General features: G+C 41.1%; 1 protein-coding gene across 1 annotated transcript in view; it reads left to right on the top strand.

The window, feature by feature from the left end:
• The window catches only part of ANKRD28 (ankyrin repeat domain 28), a gene marked incomplete in the record, with an annotated part of 2,819,689 nt that extends 2,798,850 nt beyond the window's left edge, over positions 1 to 20,839 (top strand). The window contains 1 exon segment of the mRNA XM_044066773.1: positions 18,777 to 20,839. Within this exon segment, the coding sequence (XP_043922708.1) occupies positions 18,777 to 19,063 (287 nt within the window).
• Positions 20,840 to 21,103: the final 264 nt, after the last annotated feature.

Genomic DNA, 21,103 nt, shown 5'->3' with positions numbered 1-21,103 from the left:
CAGGAAAGAAAGACCTTATCTGCTGTAGGGATCAAATTTTCTTCCCCCCAAAGGACCTTCTCCAGAAACCAACGGAGTGGGAAGAAAATGTGGTTCCATAAGTCCCAAGGGTCTTTCCTGGATTCAGGATGAATCCTCTTCTAGAGAAAGAGGACTTAATTGTAGGCACTGCTGTAGAGGACGAGAGGGGGTCCATAGAACCAGGGCAGTAAAGTTCCTTTCTCTGACAAGGCCCTCTCAGTGCTCCTGAAGCATCGCTTGGCTGTCCTTTTCTGAAGTCAGTCGGGGGCAGACTGTCCATACACCCAGATGCCTGGGCAAGCATTACAAATGACAACTGGGTGTTGAATATAATTTCCAGAGGGTACTATAGTCCCTTTTCCCTTCCTCCTCCTAGTTTCCGAGAGATTATCTCCCTGACGTGCCACCCAGTCAGAGGGAGAATGCCATCATAGAGGTTCAGAAACTTCCAGAAAAAAAGAGTCATCCAGGAGGTCTTGACCGAACATCAAGAATGCAGAACTTGCTCACACTTCTTTTTGGTGCCAAAGAAAATGGGGGACCTTCGACCAAGAGGTAGACTTAAGGAGTCTGAATTTATTCTTAAAGAAGTCAAAGTTCAGCATGGTTACAGTACAGTCCATATTGCTGCTTCTAGGCAAGGATGATTGGATGTGCTCTGTAAACCTCCAGGACGCTTATCATCATATCAGAATAGACAAGCGCTCCAGGAGACACCTGCTCTTCTGGCTGGGAGCCAGCCATTACCAGGTCAGAGCACTGCCCATTGGTCTCACCAACACCCCCTGGGTATTCAAATGGATGGCAGTGGTTGCAGCCCACCTCCAACTGCAGGTATTCTAGGTGTTTCCATACCTAGACGATTGGCTCCTTTTGGCATCTACTACTTTGAGACATTCAGGTTTTGCAACAACTCTTCAATTGCCTGGGAATCACAGTGAATGTGGCAAAGTCAAAGATGTCTCCCATACAGGTCATAGAGTTTGTAGGGATGCAGTTGAACACAATCACACAAATAGCTGCCCTACCTCCACAGAGAATAAGATAATTGAGGCAGCAGGTACAGCTGTTACTAGATACCCCAAAACCACCAGCTCACCTGGTCCTTATGGCCCTAGGATCCATGTCAGCTGCCATTCTCCTGCTTCCTTTATCAATATTCTTGCGAGTTTTCCAGTGGAACCTAGAGGTCCAGTGGTGTATTTTATATCATCCATTTTCAACCCCCGTCAGACTAACTATGATATACAAGCGTCATCTACAGTAGTGGATGCTTACAAATTACCTACATCTCGGCAGACCCTTTACTACCCTCCACCTATAGCCACAGTGACCATGGACGCTTCTCTGTTGGGGTGGGGAGGGGGGCATTTTCAGGGAAGAATGGTAGAACAAAGAACCATTGGAACACATGAACTTGGTAGTCTAGACCAAGAGCACTTTAATGAAACGCAAGTTAAAACACTTTTGCCTTCAGGCTTAGTCCAAGACACGTGGTCCACAACAGAGATCACATTGCACATAAATATCCTGGAGATGAGGGCACTTCTTCTTTCATTGCAAGCCTTTTAGGACTGCTTCCATCTGGAAACAATTGCAATTCTTACAGACAACATGCCGGTTGTTTGGTACATCAACAAGCAGGGGGGAATCCTATAATACCCTTTTTGCAGGGAGGCCATAAGGGTTTGAGAATGGGAGTTCTCTTCAGACTGCTTTCTCACTGCATCGCACATTCTGGGGGAATCCAAAATTCTGGCAGACAGACTGAGCAGATCGATCTTGAGTCCACACGAGTGATCCCTGAATAAATCAGTAACGGATCAGATATTCAGCCTTTGGAGCCAACCTTGCTGTGACCTCTTTGCCTCTCCCCAGAACAAGTGGAGCAAGTATTTTGCTCTGATCCCCCTACTGGGGGAGTCACCCAGCGATGCTCTAGTCCACAGTTGCCCCCCCTCGCATCTCCTGTATACTTACCTTCCCATTTCCCTGATCCCCAAAGTTTTGCAGAAAGCCAGGAGGTTGAAGAGCACTCTGATCCTCATTGCCCCCTTCTGCCCTCATCAAGTATAGTTTCCCTTGCTGCAGTCTCACACCCAGTATCCTCCATGGATATTAGATCCCAGGCAGGATCTGATTTCCCATCCATTGGATCTTTAGACCCCCCAGTCTCCGATCCCTGAAATTAACCCCTTGGTTTCTCCACTTCCAGTGATCCTTCGAAAGTCCAAGCTAGTATCCCCTGTTTGAAAAATTATACTGGCTTCTCAGAAGCCATCTTCCAAAAAAGTGTACTATAGCAAATGGAAGAGATTTTCAGTTTGGGCTGCAGAACAGAGTATTGTTCCTTTTTCTGCCCCTGTTTTACATGTCCTTATTTTTCTCAGCTTGCTTTATCAACATGGGGCTAGTTTTTCCACCATAAATTTACAACTAGCAGCTGTTGTGAATTTTCATGTAGGGAAGGGCGACAATCATTCATCTTCTCTCTCAACATCAAGGTTAAGTAGGGATTTCTTGAGAGAGTTTTTCAACTTAGTCTGACCATAAAAAATGTATCTTCTCCTTGGGATCTCACGCTCGTGCTTCAGGGCCTAACTCAGAAAGCTTTTGAGCCTGCGAGCTCATGTGACATAAAGTACTTGTCTTGGAAGACTGTTTTCCTAGTGGCCATTACCTCAGCAATAAGAGTGTCAGAATTATAAGCTTCATCTTCCCAGCCACCTTACATTACCTTCTTCAAGGATAGAATTGCCCTCAGAATTAACCCTTCCTTTATGCTTAAGGTTGTGACAGAGATGAATATTAACCAAACCACTCACCTGCCTTTATTCTTCCCAAATTATTCCAGTAAGGGTGAATATGTGCTGCACTCGCTTGATGTGCATAGACAGTTGTGTTTCTGTCTGCATAGAACAAAACCACATAGAAAATCTGAGCAGTTTGTTTCTTTTTCACAAAATAGATTAGGTCATGCTGTATCCAAAATTTCCTTAGTGAAATGGGTTACTGATTATTTCTACTGCCTACTTCTTGCATGGCATGTAACTTCCCTGTCTCATTAGTATGCATTCCACCAGTTCCATGTTTACCTCATCTGCTTTCTTGGCAAGAACTCCTGTCAATGAAATTTGTGCAGCAGCAACTTGGTCCCAAGTTTCATGTTTGTCTTTCACTATAAATTGGACATTATTTCTAGAAACAAAGCATTCTTTGGCTCAGCGGTGCTGAGGCATATCCTTCCTTGAGGGCCACCCAGGGATTACATAGCTGGGGACTCTGTCTCAGTACTGAGAGACATAATTGAATGGACAACATCAGGTTAGAAGTTATGTACTTACCATAACTTGGCATGTGTGTTGCCCAATTTCATTATGTCTCATGTTCCACCCGCCATCCCCTAGCCTAACACAGCTGAGCGATAGAGAGGATAATGGGAATCCATAGGTTCCTAGTTTGAGCTCCAGTGTGGTCACATTCTTTTTGGTTTCCATTAGTATAAATCTAAATCATCTTTAAGAGGGCATCAAGCTCGACTTGATGGGTTAGAGAAGGAGTAGGGCATTATGGGAGAGGGAGAAGCTTGAGGCTCTGATCGTAAGTCTTGAGAAGTGGTGGAGTCGGATCCAAGGTTGGATACATAGAAACAGTAGTGAGGCATAATGAAATTGGACAAACAGATGCCAAGTTATGGTGGTACGTACATAACTTCTATTTTTTTTTTTTTTTTTTGAAATCCCTCAAAAAATATACACCCCCCAATACCCCCCTAAAACCTATTAACTTAATAGGAATAAAATTCCCAAACTGACGGCCACATTTACGGACTTGAATTAACCTAAAAGAAGGGTTAAACTTGCTAAGATGCATGGTTTGAAGCCTGTGCTTCTAGCAAGTGCTAATTGGTTTTGTCTTTTCTTTATAGCGCCCTAGCTGGGAAAACCCCTGAATGCTTTCAAAGAACTTGATGATCTAGCCAGTTTCTCTTCTCTGTTTTTTTTCTTCAGTCACTCTCCACCGGACTGTAGCTAGTTTCTCTCTGTCAGATTTCTCCATGGAGACACGAGAACCAGGCAGTCAGTTTCTCTTTATTGGGTTCTTTCCATGGAAACACGAAGAGCAGCTGCAGAATTGCTACCGAGCATACATGTATTTGTTAGAAAAAAGCCTCATAATATCTAGTATTCTTATTCATTTACTTGCTTACTCTTAAAACTCATTACTGAATTAATCTAAGGTCCTAAATCCAGTCATTTCCTCATGCAAGAATGAGAAAAAGCACGTTAATTTTTCTTTTGGCATGCTCTTTTAACCATTTTTTTCAGTGCATTGCCTACATTTCTTAAAACTGAACAAGAAGAAAGGGAGAAGGAAAAGAAAAAAAACAGCAGCACCTGTTTACAGTCCCCATTACACTTAAAAAATAACTAAGAAAACTTTATAGCATGCAAAGAAAACCATACACCTCAAAAATGGTGCTAGTAAGAAAATGTTTTTTTCCTTAATTAACTTTCTTTCTCCTCTTCCCCTTCCCAAAGCATTTTTTTGAACATTTAATGACATGTAGTAGGGCATATGTTTGAGTCTCCCACAAGTCCAATAAATTCTGAAAAAGTCCAATATTTCCAGGTTTTCTTGTTCTGTCATGTTTCACACATGTAATTATTGCATTGTAATTCCACATTGTTACTGGTTTTGTTACTGTTCATGTCCACCTCCCATATCCTGTCTCTGCTTCATTTCCAATGTACTCTCGATTCTTCTAGTCAACTCTCATGCACCCTTCCTTCACTCCAACATTTTCCTTTGAAACATTGGAAAAAGTTTCACATGTACAGTCTGTCTGTGGTCTTTATTATCAGAAGAACAAGAAGTAGAATCTCTTTCTGTTTCATAGCTCACGTTTTTGTTGGACAAACTTTTTTATTTCCTCCTTGGCATGTATTTCATCAAAAAATGATTTTATTCCTCCAGGGAAGAATACTTTGAAGACAGCTGGGTACAGCAATTTGAATCTCACACTTCCCCGAATAGTAGAATAAGTTTGCTTCTCATCTGCCTGATGTACAATGAGTAATCATTCTCCACAAACACACCGCTGTCTCCCACTTTTAGTATTTCGTCCTTCTGCCACAGTTTTGTCAAAAATGAATTCCTTCTGCTGGTAGGATTGCACCTTTGCTATTAAAAGCCTAGGTTGCTTTGTCATAGTCAGATTGGAAGCATGTACACAATGTGCCCTTTCAACTAACAACTCCTGTTGTGGAATACCAGTCCAGTTGCTTATTTGTGCTTTCATAAAATTAAACCAGTCTGTTCCTTCCTGGTTCTGTGGTATAGCTGAAAATCTCAGGTTTTCCCTACGTGCTCTGTCCTCTAATTCTATTATTTTTTTTAAACATTTCTTCCTGAGCTGTTTCATATTCAGCTTTTCTTCATTTTGACCTCGGATTTTTGCAGCTTTATCAGCTCATCTGAATACTTGTTTAAAGCTTCTTCCATTTTTTTCCAGCCTTTTGTTTTGTGTTGATATTCTCCATGAGTTTTTGTTTATTTTAACCAGGTCTGTGTGCAGTTGTCTTGTATCTTCCTGTAGGTTACTGGAATTCATCTGAGGTTGAGGTTGCTTTACTTTTTGCTGAACAGCTGCAGAACTTTCCTCAGTCAATGTTTCTTCCTCATTTTTTGTAACTGATTTTTTTTCCAGGTGCTCTGTATTTCCTTTTACCTGGCATTCAGGCAGTACACTTACTAGCCAGTTACTGAAATTTATCAATAAACACAAGTGCACTGTCCTCCACTGCCGAGGAGCTAGAATTAAGCTGTTACTCAATGTGCAGTCATCTTGGTAGTATTGGATGTCGTCCTTTTCAATGTTGCAGTATTCTTTACATATAAGTTGTATTCCGCCCATTGACCCGACTTCCGGCCTGCATACAAAAGCTTATAGCCACTGTCAAGTACGTTGGATGTTGCACGTAGGTACTGACAATGTCCTCCATAAAAGGGACATCCATACATACTATCCTCAGTATTTTTTCACTGCCATTCGGAAGGGTTGACTCCTTCATACGGTTTGTCGTCGGATTCCTTCGCTCCACTTCCAGCTTCAGATAAGTACCCCATTGGGGATTTATAATTTTGCTACTGCCATTTCCTATTGTTCATGTCATCCAGGAAGGGCAAGTGTAGATGTGGAAGGCAGATTCCACATAAGGATAGTCACAAGCTTTGCCTGTTTTGTTTGGGGGCCTAGTCACGATCACCGTTCCTGGTCTATTTGCCAGGCCTTCATGCCTAAGACATTGTGAAGCCATCTTTCGGCCTTAGACCTTTATTTAGAAAATGAGAGACTCAAAACATCTGGCTGGGAACGTGATGGAGGGTTCCTGGGGATCCTTCAGCGGAGCCAAGTTTGAAGAGGAAGGTAAAGACCTGAATCCTCTTCCACTGCGCCTACTTCCTCCGAAGTTCCCCTTGAGGTCGGTGAAGACCCGGTGGTGCATTTGGAGGTTGGGTACACTTCTTTGGCGAGTACATCTCTGGAAGCCGTCAAGTGTGTGGATCCTAGCACGTCCGAGGCCATGCAGACGTCCAGTTCGGGCAGCTTGGGGTATCACCGTTCATTCTAAAGGAAGACTCCGGGATTGCTCCTGCCCCTCCACCTAGGGATCTATCGGATGTTAGGCCTATGTCCAACCTCTCTCCTCTGGTGGAGTAGCCTCTGAATGGTCCTTCCATTCCACAGTCAGATTGTGATGCATTTTCACAGGGTTGTAGAGAGCTTCTTCTTCTTCCCTCCCTATTCCAGCGTTCACCTCTTCTTCAGTGCTGGCTTCTGTGTGTCAGGGTTTTCTTCTGGGAGGCTTCAGAGGCGCAGGTCCTTGAATCTGACTTTGAAGATTCCTCTTCGGATGAAGACTCCCTGGCGTACTCCATCCAGATTCCTTCCCCTCTGGAATGTGCTTCTCCTGAGGAGAAGTCTAATGGGGGAGATTCCCGTATAGAAAAGCTTTCTTTCAGAGAAACTATTAATAAGATGAGGACTTTTTTAAGTGGGATTCCTCCCAAATTTCAGAAACACAAAAATGTTACTATGAGCTCCTTCAAATGGAAGCCTCTGTACCCTCTGCAGTTCTGCCTGTTCTTTCTGCTTTCTTGGATGCTTTTGCTTCTACTTCTGAAAACCCTGATTCCCAAGCCCTTGCTCCCAAGAGACCTGAAAGATTTTATAAGGTAAAAACAATAATCCAAAACCTGGAGATGCAGGGATAGGCTGAGCAAACAAAACTTTATTCTAATGCAAATCACAGAGCTTTTGGGATCAACCCTTCATCAGTGATAGTGAGGAAGGGTTTATCCTGAAAGCCCTGTGATTTGCATTAGAATAAAGTTTTGTTTGCTCAGACTATTCCTGCATTTCCAAGTTTTGGATTTTGTTTTTAATTTGACTTGTTCTATCTTACCTGGTTCACCTGTAAGTTGTCCTTGTGTTTGTATTAGTTTGTGAGATTTTATAAGGTCTCAGATGACTGCAGGTTTCTTTATAAATGCCCATCTGCTGACCCAGCTGTGGTCTCCATTGCCACTGACTTGTCTTCTTCTGCTATTCTGCTTCCCTGTGGTAAGAAGAGCAGGATTTTGGAAAGCCTTTGCTTTCTGAGGCATCTCAGGCTTTGTCCAAATTACCTGACTCAGAGGTCAAGTCTCAGGTTCTCAATCTGTTGTCTGCATCTTTTCAGGTAACAAGGCATTCTATTAGGAGCAGCTATGATGTAGTGGAGGTTTCTGACAGGGCTGTGGCCTCTCCGTCTGTTCTTAGACAGCATTCATAATTAAGGCTCCAGTCATTGCCTGATGACATAAAGGTCAAACTGCTTGATACTCCTTTAGATAATTTTGCCCTTTTTGGTTCAGCTGCTGCAGAGCTTTTCAAATCTTTACAGGAAAAAGTAAAGGAGTTCTAAGATTTAAAACACTTGCTTGTTTCCCCAGTACCCAAATTCCACAGGAATTTCCCCTGCCAAGACTTCCTTTATCAGAAGACCTGCTTGTTCCTCTCCTACTGCTTCTGCAGAATTTCGGTCTAAGAAATCTTCTAGGAGAGCTTCTCCATCAAAATCAGCTGCTCCTGCAACTCCTCCTCAGCAGCCTTTTCATAGGTTCATAGGTAGATACTAGGCTATCTGCCCGAGGACATTTATAAGCCTAGCCAGAGTGTGTCGGCTTTCGCCGCCCCATTGATTAATTAACTGATCCTCTGTCAAGCAGAGCCAGTGAAGTGATCCCAGGGGTGTATTTTCTGTTACCCATCCACTCATCAAGGTTTCTCTTGAAGAGTGTTGGTGAGGGGCTCTGCCTGATGTAGTTTGGAATTTTGTTCCAAAGCATGAGGAGTCTCTGTGCAAGAATCAATCCCTCCAGCATGTTCTATTTATTGTTGTGGCGAGGTTTAGCTCACTAAAGCATGTGGCTCACAGTGACTTGGATTTCTTTAGGTGGAGCATGTCCATCAATTCTGAGTTGGACATGGCTTTGTAAGCCAGGCAGAGATCACCTCTGAATAAGCGATATGCCACTGAATACAGCCGGAGTTTTTTCAGTCGGGCTGCTTAGGACATATGTTTGAGGCCAGTAATCCTCTTGGTGAGGTACTTTTATGGTCTTTCCGGCTGTTGGAAGTGTCTTGTGAGGTACATCCCAAATGGGGCATTGTACTCTATGATGGGTCTAATGAGTGATGAGTAGAAGGGCACTATAACCTCTTTATTTCTAGATGCGAACCCTTTAGTAATTAGATGGGCCACATAGGATTTCCTAACTACTTTGGCAATATGATTGTCAAAGGAGAGATTATGATCTACCTGGGTCCCCAGATCTCTTATCAGGCCAGACCTGTCTGTCTGTGACAACCAAGCCCATTCTTTCAAGTCGTATTCCTCTCTCTCTCTCCCGCCATTTCAGCCTGAATGGAGATCCCTCAGGACTCCTGGGTACTTTCCATCATCCAAAAAGGTTATTTTATGACTTGGAAGACTCTACCACCATTCCTAGGGGTCCCTCAACCCATTCCAGCCAACTCCATCTCTTTCCTCAGTTGCTAGCGCAACTCTTCCACCAAAGTAAAATCGAGGTTATTCCTCTAAAACAAAAAGGGATTTTACTCCAGGATGTTTCTTGTCCCAAGAAAGGGTGGTCCTTGGAGGCCTATCCTAGATTTCTCCCATTTAAGCACCTTCCTGAAGGTGCCTTCTTTTCAGATGCTTTCTTTGCAAACTCTTTTTTTTTTCCTCTGGTTCCTCAACACTCTTTCTTGGCTTTTCTGGATCTCAAGGATGCTTACCTACACATCCCAATTCACCCTCAGTACAGGAAATTCTTGTGTTTCTTGGTGGGTTCTTTGCACTTTCAGTTCTCTGCCTTGCCTTTTCGTCTTTCCACTGCTCCAAGGGTTTTCACCAAGTGCTTGGCTCCAGCCATTGCCTTCCTGAGGATTTGAGGGATTCAGGTTTACCCATATCTAGAAAACCTTCTTTTTCTGGCCAACAGCCCAGATCATCTAAGGTTAAACCTTAAATTAGCCATTCCTTTTCTTCAGATGTTGAGATTCACTGTAAATTTCAAAAAATCCAGTCTTACCCCAACTCAGGACCTCATTTTTCTAGAATGCAGATTCAGGACAGACCTGATGATGTTTTTTCTCCCCTCAGACAAGGTTCTCTCTCTTACAGGCTACATGGAAGCCCTTCTGCCTCTTCCGTCTATCTCGGACAGGGAATTTCTAAGATTGTTCAGATTCATGGCTTCCACAATTCCCATGCTCCCTTTTGAAAAGTTGTACATGAGGAAGTTTCAGTGATTTCTGAAGGCAACTTGGTGTCAGCATGCCCGTCCTTTGGATGCCCTGGTCCCTCTTCTCAATTGCCTGAAAACAAAGCTGCTTTGGTGGATCCAGCAGCTATCTCAGAATCCAGGCCTTCCTCTTCTCATGCCTCAACCTTCTCAGACACTCTTCACATGCACCTCAGATTTAGGTTGGGGGGCAACCTTTGCTTCCATCAAGATTCAGGCTCTTTCGTCCCCTGCTCAACAGAGGGAACACATCATCATCCGGGAGATGAGAGCTTTGATTCCGGTTTTGCAACCTTTTCACCCTCTTTTCTGACCAGGTCCTGTCAAGATTCTTCGACAATACCCCTGTCCTTTGGTACATAAACAAGCAGAGCGGGACCAAATCTTGTCATCTAGCTCTCCAGGCATGGGAGCTGGCTATCCAATACAATGTAATTCTGCATGCTGTACATCTTCCCTCAGCTCAGAATTCGGTGGCAGATGCATTAAGCAGATCCATGACACAATCCCACGAGTGGATGCTTCACAGGGATGTGTTTCTGGATCTAGTTCTGTGGTGGGGTACCCCAGAAGTGGATCTCTTTGCCTCCTCTCAGAGCAGACAACTTCATCTTTTTTGTGCCAGGGTCCTTCACCTTTAGGCTTGGAAGATGGATACCCTCTGTCTCTCTGTCATGGAAGGGGATGTTTGTTTATGCATTCCCCCCTTCCCCTTCATTCAGAAAGTCCTGCTGAAAATTCAACAGGAAAAACCAGAAATCTTGCTGTGACCCCCTTTGGGCCAAGACAGCACTGGTTCCCTCTTCTGCAATTAGCCAAGCACCATCACCACAAGTTGCCTCACCAATCAGACCTACTCACACAGGGCAAACGAACCTTGATCCACCCACATCTGTCAACTCTATGGTTGACTCTCTGGGTGATCAACTTCTGATTCCTTTCAGACACCTGTACTCACAGGACATGCTTAGGGTTTTGCAGGAGGCCAGGAAACCCAACACTAGAAAATCTTACATTTCCAAATGGAAAAGATTTTCTATTTGCTGTCAGAAAACCAAGCTAGACCCGCTTTCTTTGGACTTTCCAATAGTGCTTTCTTACCTGAGTGAATTGCTTATTCCTCAGTGAAAGTCCATTACTCTGCTCTGTCTGCTTGTTTGCCATTGACACCTCCTTTAGCTTCCAGACTGGAGATTAAACTTTTCCTTAAAGACGTCTTACATATGAAACCTACCAGGAAACCAGTGCCTCCTCCTTGGTATTTCAACTATGTCTTAGAGAAGGCTTACCCAGGCTACCTTTGAACCAGCTGCCTCTACTTTTCTAAAGTATTGCACATGGAAAACAGTGTTTCTGGTGGCATCAACTTCTGCTAGAAGGGTTTCTGAGATTCAGGCTTTAATGGTTTCACCTCCTTTCTTGATGTTCCACAAAGATAGAGAGTCTTTGAGAACTAACCCATCTTTCATACCTAAGGTGGTGAATTAGTTGTCTCTTAATCAGGCCATTCAGCTACCCACATTTTTTCCTTTACCACAATCCTCTAGTGAAAGGATTTTACATTCCTTAGATGTGCATAGGCAACTCAGATTTTACCTAGACAAAACAAAATCTATTAGGAAGTCTGATCAACGTTTTGTGTCATTTCATCTCGGGGTCTTGGGTTTACTGGTTTCCAAACAATGGTTTTCATGGGAAATCTTTACCAGCCTCTTGTCAGAGCTCACTCTACCAGATCTGTTGCCTCATCAGGTGCTTTCTTTAAAGGTCTGGATGCCCATTCCATTTTGGAGGCTGCTACTTGGTCATCCATTCATACTTTTACTAAACATTACAAGTTGGACTTTATCTCTAGATCCAGGTTAGGGTTTGCTAGAGCAATTTTGCATGGATCTGTAGAAAATATTTCTTCACATTCTTCCTCGACCCCCTCCTCCTTGGGTTCCTTCTGAGCTTTTGTACTCTCCCATATGTAAAGAATACTGAAACACTGAATTAGGACATAGAATAGTTGTGTAAAATCTTACCATAACCATAGATGTCCTTCTCTTCTATGTTGCAGTATTCTGTCCCCCCCTGCCCTCCCCCAACAACTTGTTCTCTCCTAGGATGACTTCCTTTTTTGTTTGCCCTTTGGACTCTTGCTCCTCATGGGGCTAATCTATTCTGAGGATGGTGCGTGTGGACGTCCCATTTATGTCTGATATCAGTACCTACATGTGACATCCCACGAACTGGCAGTGGCTATACGCTTTTGTATGCACGCCAGATGTTGAGTTGATGGGCAGAGTAAAACATATATACAGTGGATATAAAAATTGTACACACCCCTGTTAAAATGCCATGTTTTTGTGATATAAAAAATGAGACAAAATAAGTAAATTCAAAACTTTTCTCATGTTTAATGTGACCTATAATCTGTACAATTCAATTGAAAAACAAACAAATACATTAGAAAAATAAAAAACGTACAGTAAGCTGGTTGCATAAGTGTGCACCACCCTTAAACTAATAATGTGTTGAAGCACCTTTTGTTTTAATTACAGCATTCAGTCTTCTTGGGTAGGAGTCTATCAGCATGGCACAACTTGACTTGGCAATATTTGCTCACTCTTCCTTGCAAAACTGCTCCAAATCTGTTAGATTGCAAGGGCATCTCTTGTGCACACTCCTCATCAGGTCACCCCACAGATTTTCTATTGGATTTAGGTCTGGGCTGTGGCTGGGCCATTCCAAAACTTTAATTTTCTTCTGGTGAAGCCATTCTTTTGTTGATTTGGATGTATGCTTGGGGTCATTGTCGTGCTGAAAAGTGAAATTCCTCTTCATCTTCAGCTTTCTAGCAGATGCCTGAAGGTTTTTGGCCAAAAGTGACTGGTATTTGGAGCTATTCATAATTCCCTCCACCTTGACTAAAGCCTCAGTTCCAGCTGAAAGAAGAGCAACCCCAAAGCATGATACTGCAACCACCACCATGCTTCACTGTGGGGATAGTGTTCTTTTGGTGATGCGAAGTGTTGTTTTTGTGCCAAAGGTACCTTTTGGAGTTGTCGCAGAGAAGTTCAACCTTGGTGTCTTCAGACCATAACACAGTTCCCCACATGCTTTTGGGAGACTTGATGTATTGTTTTGCAAGTTTTAGCCGGGCCTGGATGTTTTTCTGTGTAAGAAAAGGCTTCTGTCTTGCCAACCCTACCCCATAGTCCAGACATATGGAGAATACGGGAGATTGTTGTCACATGTAGTACACAACCAGTACTTGCCAGAAACTCCTGCAGCTCCTTCAGTGTTGCTGTAGGTATCTTGGCAGCCTCCCTGACCAGATTTCGTCTCATCTTTTCATCAGTTTTGGAGGGACATCCAGTTCTTTGCAATGTCACTGTTGTCCCATATTTTCTCCACTTTTTGATGACTGTCTTCACTGTGTTCCATGGTATATCCACTGATGTGGAAATTTTTTTGTACCCTTCTACTGACTGATACCTTTCAGCAATGAGATCCTTTTTTGCTTTGTAAGCTCTCCACGAACCATGGCTTTTGCTGTAGCAGGCAACTGTGTAAATGTCAGGAAAATCCTACTAGGACAGCTGAACTTTATTTAGGGTTAATCAGAGTCTCTTTAATTGATGGCAGGTGTGTACCCAAAAAGACTGAATGCTATAATTAAATCAAAAGGTGCTTCAACAAAGTATTAGTTTAAGGGTGTGCGCACTTATGCAACCAGCTTATTGTACGCTTTTTATATTTTTTCCCCTAACAGATGTTTTTCAATTGAATTGTACAGGTTATAGGTCACATTAAAGGTGGGAAAAGTTTTGAAATGATTTATTGTGGTCTCATTTTTTATCACAAAAACCTGGCATTTTAACTGGGGTGTGTACAGTTTTTATATCCACTGTATGTAAAGAATACTGTAACATAGAAGAGAAAGATATCTGTGGTTATGGTAAGATGTTGCACAACTATTCATTCCCACGGTGGTGCAGCGGTAGCGTTGTTGCCTCACAGCAAAAGGTTCTCCCATTCGATTCTCAGCTAGTGTGTGGGGAGTGCCTTCTGTGTGGAGTCTGCATGTCCTCCCCGCAGGCCAAGTGGCATTCCAAAAAACGTGTGAATGGGCATGCCTTCTTTGAAGGTTGGGTGTCGAGCTGGCAACTTGGCACCGTGAAAATCTATTGCCAATCATTAGCGGACCGGAATTCCGCTGTGGCGACCCCTAACTGGGAAAAGCCGAAAGACAACAACATTCTTTATCCCTTCAATTGCCCAAAGGCAATTACCACAAATTTCCTCACAAACTGGACCTACTCAAACAAAATGGGGAAATTTTTATGCACTCCAATCTCAAGCATCTTCATCTAACTGCCTGGATGATTCAATTCTAATACCTTTTAGGCACTAATTTACCAGAGGAAGTGCAGCAAGTAATCAAAGGAGGCAAGAAAACCTATTAGAAAACTGTATATTGGCAAGAGGAAGAGATTTTCTAGCTGGTGCCTAGCCAATAACCAGAGACCTATAAGGGCCAGTTTGTGTGAGTTACTAACCTCTGGTATTTCACAATACTTTATCAAGGTGCATCTTCCTACCATTTCAACATGTCTGCCCCTGAATCCTCCACTTCCTTCGGTGTTTTTAGTAAATCAGTTTCTGAAAGGAGTGTTATACCTGAGACCACCACACAAACAGGTTGCTTCTTCCCGCGGTATTACCTTTGTGCTGGAAAAATGAAACACACTTCCATATGAACCTACACATCAATCAGATTTAAGGTTCATAACATGGGAAATTGTTCTTCTCATTGCTCTGACATCTGGAAGAAGAGTGTCTGAGTTGCAAGCTGTCATGGTGAGTAAACCCTGTCTGTTCTTCCATGGGGGTAGAGTGTCATTCAGAATAAATATCTAATTCACGCCCAAAGTTTTTCAGAGTTTTCTTTGAATCAGGCCGTCACTCTGGCAATGTTCTTTCCTGACCATTAGAACAATAGAGAAGATTCTACGTACTCTGGATGTGCATAGCCAGCTCAGATACTGTCTTGACAGAATCAGGTCCTGTAGAAAAGCTGATCAGCTATTTAATTCTTATGTTGGGACTAAGAATGGACAGACTTTGTCAAAGCAGGTTATTTCCAAATGGTTGTCCTTGGCTATTGCCTTTTGTTGCACCCATTATGGTAAACCATTTTCTGGCGATAGCAAGACACACACTATGAGGGCCATGTTTTCTTTGATTGTATACTGTAGGCAGCTGCATGGTCTTCTGTTCATACTTTTGCAAGGCATTGCAAATTGGATTTTTTCTCTAGCTGCAGGACTGGCATTTTCTATGAGCATTCTCCAGAGGCATCTGGATCCATGTGCTTCCTCTTTCTTAGGGTTGGATAGGTTTTGGTAATCAAACCCTTATAGCCTTAAGTCTACTGCAGCAGGAGTGCTGGCCACTCTACCTGTGTGTTTTGTATTCTTCGTTCAAATTCTTGACCCACCCTCCATTCCTGGCATTGTATATAGTTATTGTTGGGAAAATTTTTTATTTGTTTAGTTCAGGATGGGTACAATACTGCTACTTGAAAGTCCTGAAGATTTTCTACAATGACTGATGATTTTCTCTCCTTTGGGCTGACCAATCAGCAGGCAGACTGGAAGTGGGGGAGGAAGCTAGAGGTTTTGGAAGTTGGCCAATAGTTGTGTCTTGGGCAACACACAAGCATAAGGGCTACTGCAACAGCGAAGAATTCTAACATCTACCATTATGAGTAAGTCCAACTTACACAAATGTATTTTCTTCTTTATCCTTGCCTTCCCATTATACTTGCCTCTCCAGAACCTAAATACTTTCCTGCAGTACAAGAAAGGTTGTTTGATATCTGTGCTTATTTCTCCTTGTCTTACACATGGGAGAGTGATTCTGAGCAGTAGACATATGTGGCACATGTTTTTATACATTGAGATACCTTGTACTTAGTGTGCTACCATTGCCGTCTCCCTTCACCAAATGCTTTAGTAATGTAATAGTGGCTGCAGTAGAAAGGGATTCATGTCCTAGCTTTCTTTTATGACTGGCTGAGAGCTACATGTACCACAGAGAATAGTCAGCAATAAAGAGAGAGGCTGTTTCTTTTCAGAATTTAGGTATTAAAGTGAATTTGGGCAACTTACAATTCTATCCATCAGATTATGCAGAGGATTAAACAGACTTTGTCTTGTAGTCTTTGGTTTAAATCTATCAGTCCCTATCCACATGATGTGTAATTCTCAGCAAGTCATTTAGCCATACCATACATGTGCTTAACAGATTTTCTTGTTATCAAGTTAGTAAAGGGGGTGTTTGGGTAGTTATTTACATAGATAGACAGATCAATCAGTGTACCAGTAACAAAAAATCCTTTCTTGCAAAACACTAAAAGTTTGCTTGAGCCTTTTCTGTCTCCTGATCTTCTTTTCCCACTCTCACTTCCCTTCAAGAAGAAATTTTAATTAAGGTCAGGAATGTCTTATGCATCCTTATTCTGATTTCAGAAGTCATAATACCAGTTCCTTTAGCATTTATGCATATAAAATACCTCAGTTGCATATTAAGTCTCACTGGAATCAACAGAGATAAACTGTGTCAGAGAATTTTGTTTAGAAAGGCTCAACAGGACAAATCCTCAGAACATAGTAAAGGTGTGTGCCTTTCTTTCCAGCTGTATGTGATGGTCACAACTGGAGTCCTCTGCTGGTATGGTGAGGCCTCACAAATACATACACATGAAATGTTCGCGGTCTTTCTGAGTTCCCTAAATGTCAGTTAAGTTTTGCTCTGTTTCTAAGGCAGCTGTTTATTGATCAAGCTGGACATCCTGGCAGTTCCATACTATATCAACAAAGAGGAACAGAATAATTTCCAATCTGCCCCAGAGAGTTAGTCTCCCAAAATGGATAGAGGAAGTAGTTCCAGTTCTTTCCCCTTAAGTCTTAGGTACTTATAAATGTGCTTGTTTACTTAGCGTCTCCCCATCTTTAGAATAGACTCCCCCTGCAGATCAAGCAGTGTGATACACTATTTTCCTTCAAGCAGGACTTGGATAATTGGACAGGTATTTATAATTTCACCCCAGGCTTCACTGGTTATCCCTTCTTGAGAGGGGAGGTGCAGTCTAGGGCGGGAAATGGCAAGGTGAAATATTTGCAGACTCAATTGCCTTGATCTTGATATGATCTTTGCTAAAGGTAACCTGAATGTATCACCTCTTCAGCTACACCATCTCTTGCCCTCCAAGATATCTCATGGGTGGTTTAAGACTCATTCTGTGAAGTTAAGCTCTACCAATTAAGAGTTCCCAAAAAATAGTTTTCATGTAGATCTATACTGTTACTAAGACTTTAATTCTTTATTGATATTGCTACTCACACAGAGAAGTTATTTACAGTCATTATCAAAAATCTAGGATCTATGTCTGAAATACTCATGTTAGAGTCTGGAATTGATTATTATTTTTCTTATGGCATAATCTTAGTCTGTATTCAACCTTAAGTATAGTCACAATGTTTTATCTATGAACTTAAGTCAAAACATAACATTCTCATTTCATGTCAGTCAAATAATTAAGTATTCCATTTCTTTCCAAGAATCACAGTAACAAAATGAATTGAATGCATCTTGTATAAAGGTACTTAAGGTAGCTTGTATTAGTATATAACCATTATTGTTTCATTAATAAAAAAAAAGGAGAGAGAGAGACTCATGTTATCGATTTTTTTGTTTGGTACCACCGTATACTTCTGGATTTTTACCCTTTAACTAATTTTCTGTGTCTTCCTGTAAAGTTTTAATGAAATGATAGTATTATTAAACCAGTGTTTCCTAGCCACATTCCTAAAACCTTTGTCAGTGTACAGGTATCTCACCTCATGCCCATCCTCTTACTCTAAAAGTGCATAATCTCCGACCTTGTTTCCCACTCCTTTCCCTCATAGTCAGCAATTCTTTCAGACAGTTGTATAGCCATCTTTATTACGGTCACATTGTTTTGACATATCTTTACAACTTCAGTTTATTAACTGAAAGCCATGTTTCAGAAACTGAAGTGATAATTTATACATAAATCTCTACAGTGAGATACCCATTCTGACTTGCCCATTCCAAGGGAACACAGCTGGGTCAACAAAAACTCAAATACTTCTGCTTATTCTTACCGTGTTAATCCATTATGGCAATATAAAATGCATTACTAAAGACCTCTGTGGGTGTTACAAGTGAAGAATTTACTTGGACAAGGGATTATAATGCATGTTACTGCACTGATGACACCATAAAATTATTTTTTGTTTTGTTGGTATGGCTGAAGTTCGTGGTTCGTATATCATTACAATATTCACCACTTATAAGCTTCCGAGTCCTTTTCCATTGTCTTTTACTTTCACAGTAGATGAGGCTGTTTATAGGAGGGAGGAGCTTGCATCATTCGGGCTAGCTGCCTTCTAAATGATCCACCCTTTGTACCTAAATTCCTTGTCTACTGAGTTTAACACAGAGCACCAGGAAATAATGAATTAAGATCCACAAAAAGATCATTAATTATCATAGGTCTGTAACCAACATTTTCCCTCACCAGCTTCATCCCTTTGTCACTTCATGCACTTCTCAATTTAGTAATGCATAGTTCATCTTGTAGGAGCACTGTCAGGTGTATCATATTTGATGGTAAGTTAACAGTGCACAAAATGTTCAGTAGGATATAATTGACTGCTGTTTCTGTACATGTTTTAAGATGTGTATGTGACTTTGAACTTAAGTGCCTTTGATGTCATTAGGTGTAAGCCACTCTCAACAGCTATTCTTTTTCAAATACTAAAGTATCAGTTACTTGTGAAGTGCTGCATAATGATTAGACATATTTTTTTCCTTCATTTTAGGTTATACGCCAGCCTTGGCTTGTGCTCCAAATAAAGATGTAGCTGACTGTCTAGCTCTCATCCTGGCTTCCATGATGCCTATATCTCCCAGCAGCACTTTGCCTTCCCTCTCTTTCAATGCTGTTAATCATTATACCAGCACATCAAAGACTGTCACTTTTGAATCCTTACCAATTGTGAGAAGTGAGCATAGTTCTTACTGCAGTTTTAACAATATCGGCAGGGAAGATGGGTACCTATATACAGAGGATGAGGAACTTAATGACTCAGATTCTGAGACTTACTGATCATGTTCATGGGACTTAGATGGGCAAAGTTACATCGCTAGAAACCAGGCAATGCACTTTGGGAGAGCAGTTTTTGGCTGAAAAAAGAAGCCAGCCTGAAGAGTTTAGGATCATAGGCTTTGTGGAATGATTTTGGTACAGCCTGAATATGTGCTTCAAAGTAATGGTCTCAGAAACCGGTAAGAGGAACATCTACCTAGTTTGCGTCATATTTTTGGAAACTGCTGTCTGAAATAAGATGATGCCAGTCTGTTTTATGTTGCTGTATGTTATGTTCACAGTGCCAAGGTTTTTATAGCCATGCACTTTACAGAATTCATAAGGCTAAATAACACTAATGTACAGTTAATAAAACTGGTGAACAGCATTGAAACTTACTGGTAGGCAATAAACCTCTTTGGGACAGCAACCTTTCTGTGCACAACGGATTGCCAAAGGACCAAACAATTATTATTATTATTATTTTTTTTAATTCAAGAAACGTATGTATTTAACAACTGGAAGAGATACAGGCCAACTCAAACCGAAATGTTTATCAGCCAGTCCTCAAGTATTAATGAAAACAAGGCTTAAGCTGGTGTATATATGTTGACTTCCAGATCCATGAAAACTGGCATGTCTACAGTTAATACTCTGTGAAAAAAATAAATGTATTTTTGAGAGAAAACAGTAATGGGTTTGTTGTACTTTTTTAGACATTGAATAAGAACCAGCTAACCAGGTGCAGTCAGGGTGAAAATGTATAAAGTTCTGAACTGAGGGTTAGCATTAGTTTTTTCTGCCACTAGCATTCGTTTTAAATTTCATTTCTGTGCTGAGGTATACTCTTTTAAATGTCAATGTTATTTCCCATACCAGGGACAGCTTGAGTAAAAAAAAATCTATATTTTATGTCATTGCCACTTGTTGGTTGTTAATAGCACTCAGATGTTGGAAACTGTGATTTCCACAAATTGTGTCTGTATGTTTTCTCACTGTTTGTGCAATTAATTTTGTGCCTTTATGTTTTCTTATCCTAGTCTTGATTATGCCAGCACTGCTCTTTTTGTTCATAGCTAATGGAAATGTGCACTGTTAGGTCTTTTACAGATGTTTTATTTAGGCACTGTAAGGCACCTAGAACATTGTGAAGTTTTAAGCTCATCTGAAGATTTATAAACCAATGATTTTTCTGTATAAAAATGGAAAAATATTTTTTTTTCTAAGTTGCCTTTGCATTGAAAGGTCATGTATTTCCAGAAATGTAAATGGAGTAAAAGCATAGCACAGTGCTGAAAAGTAATTTTAAGAACCCCTGTTATTTCCCTTGAGAATTTAAGGCCATTTTAAAATGTTAGGAAAAAAAGAACTGTTGTGAAGTCTGACCTTTTTGTCCTCTTAAACTGTAGATAAGAACTGGTTGTTTAGCATAAAGGTTACTCTTTTTACAGATGGGTAGAAACATTATACCACAGGCAGGAAAAAATAGCCTTGCATACTTAGATTGTATACATAAAGAATGAAGAGCTGTATTTTTTCTTTTCCATTTATTCTTTGTATTTTGAAAACTGGATGACAAACTGAATGGTAAATGCTCAGCTGGTTTTCTGAACATTGTTGAAAAAAAGAACAGCGTTTTAATCTGTTCATTGGTTTTTATGGGAAGATTTAATATTAGCATGTATATAAAAATTGAAAATGCTTGAATTTCTGTACTTAACCTGCACTCTTTCAATACATCTGAGATTCCTGTATATTTTACAGATTGTAATAAAACCCCAATGTGAGCCAGCCAGACTTGATGGATAATTTCCTTAATTCTTGTAAATGTTTTATTACTTTGCTGTGATTTTGGAAGTAGTTTCAATTAATTGCTTATTTCCATAAGGTTTGTTTCTACTAACGTGTAAAACAACCTGAATTGTATGGCTAGAGAAACAAGCATAATTGCTGAAAGAGAAACAAAAACAAACCTGTAAGACTGTCAAAGAAAACAAGTTATTAAATGACGCCATTTACAGTTCATATACATATTTTGTATTGCAGATGAGCATGTGAGTA

The sequence above is a fragment of the Protopterus annectens genome, chromosome 3.part1 (genome assembly GCF_019279795.1).
Source record: "Protopterus annectens isolate FY-2018-M chromosome 3.part1, PAN1.0, whole genome shotgun sequence".
Lineage (NCBI taxonomy): Eukaryota > Metazoa > Chordata > Ceratodontiformes > Protopteridae > Protopterus > Protopterus annectens.
Note: the sequence above shows the minus strand (reverse complement) of the source record. Positions and strands in the feature narration are given on the sequence as shown.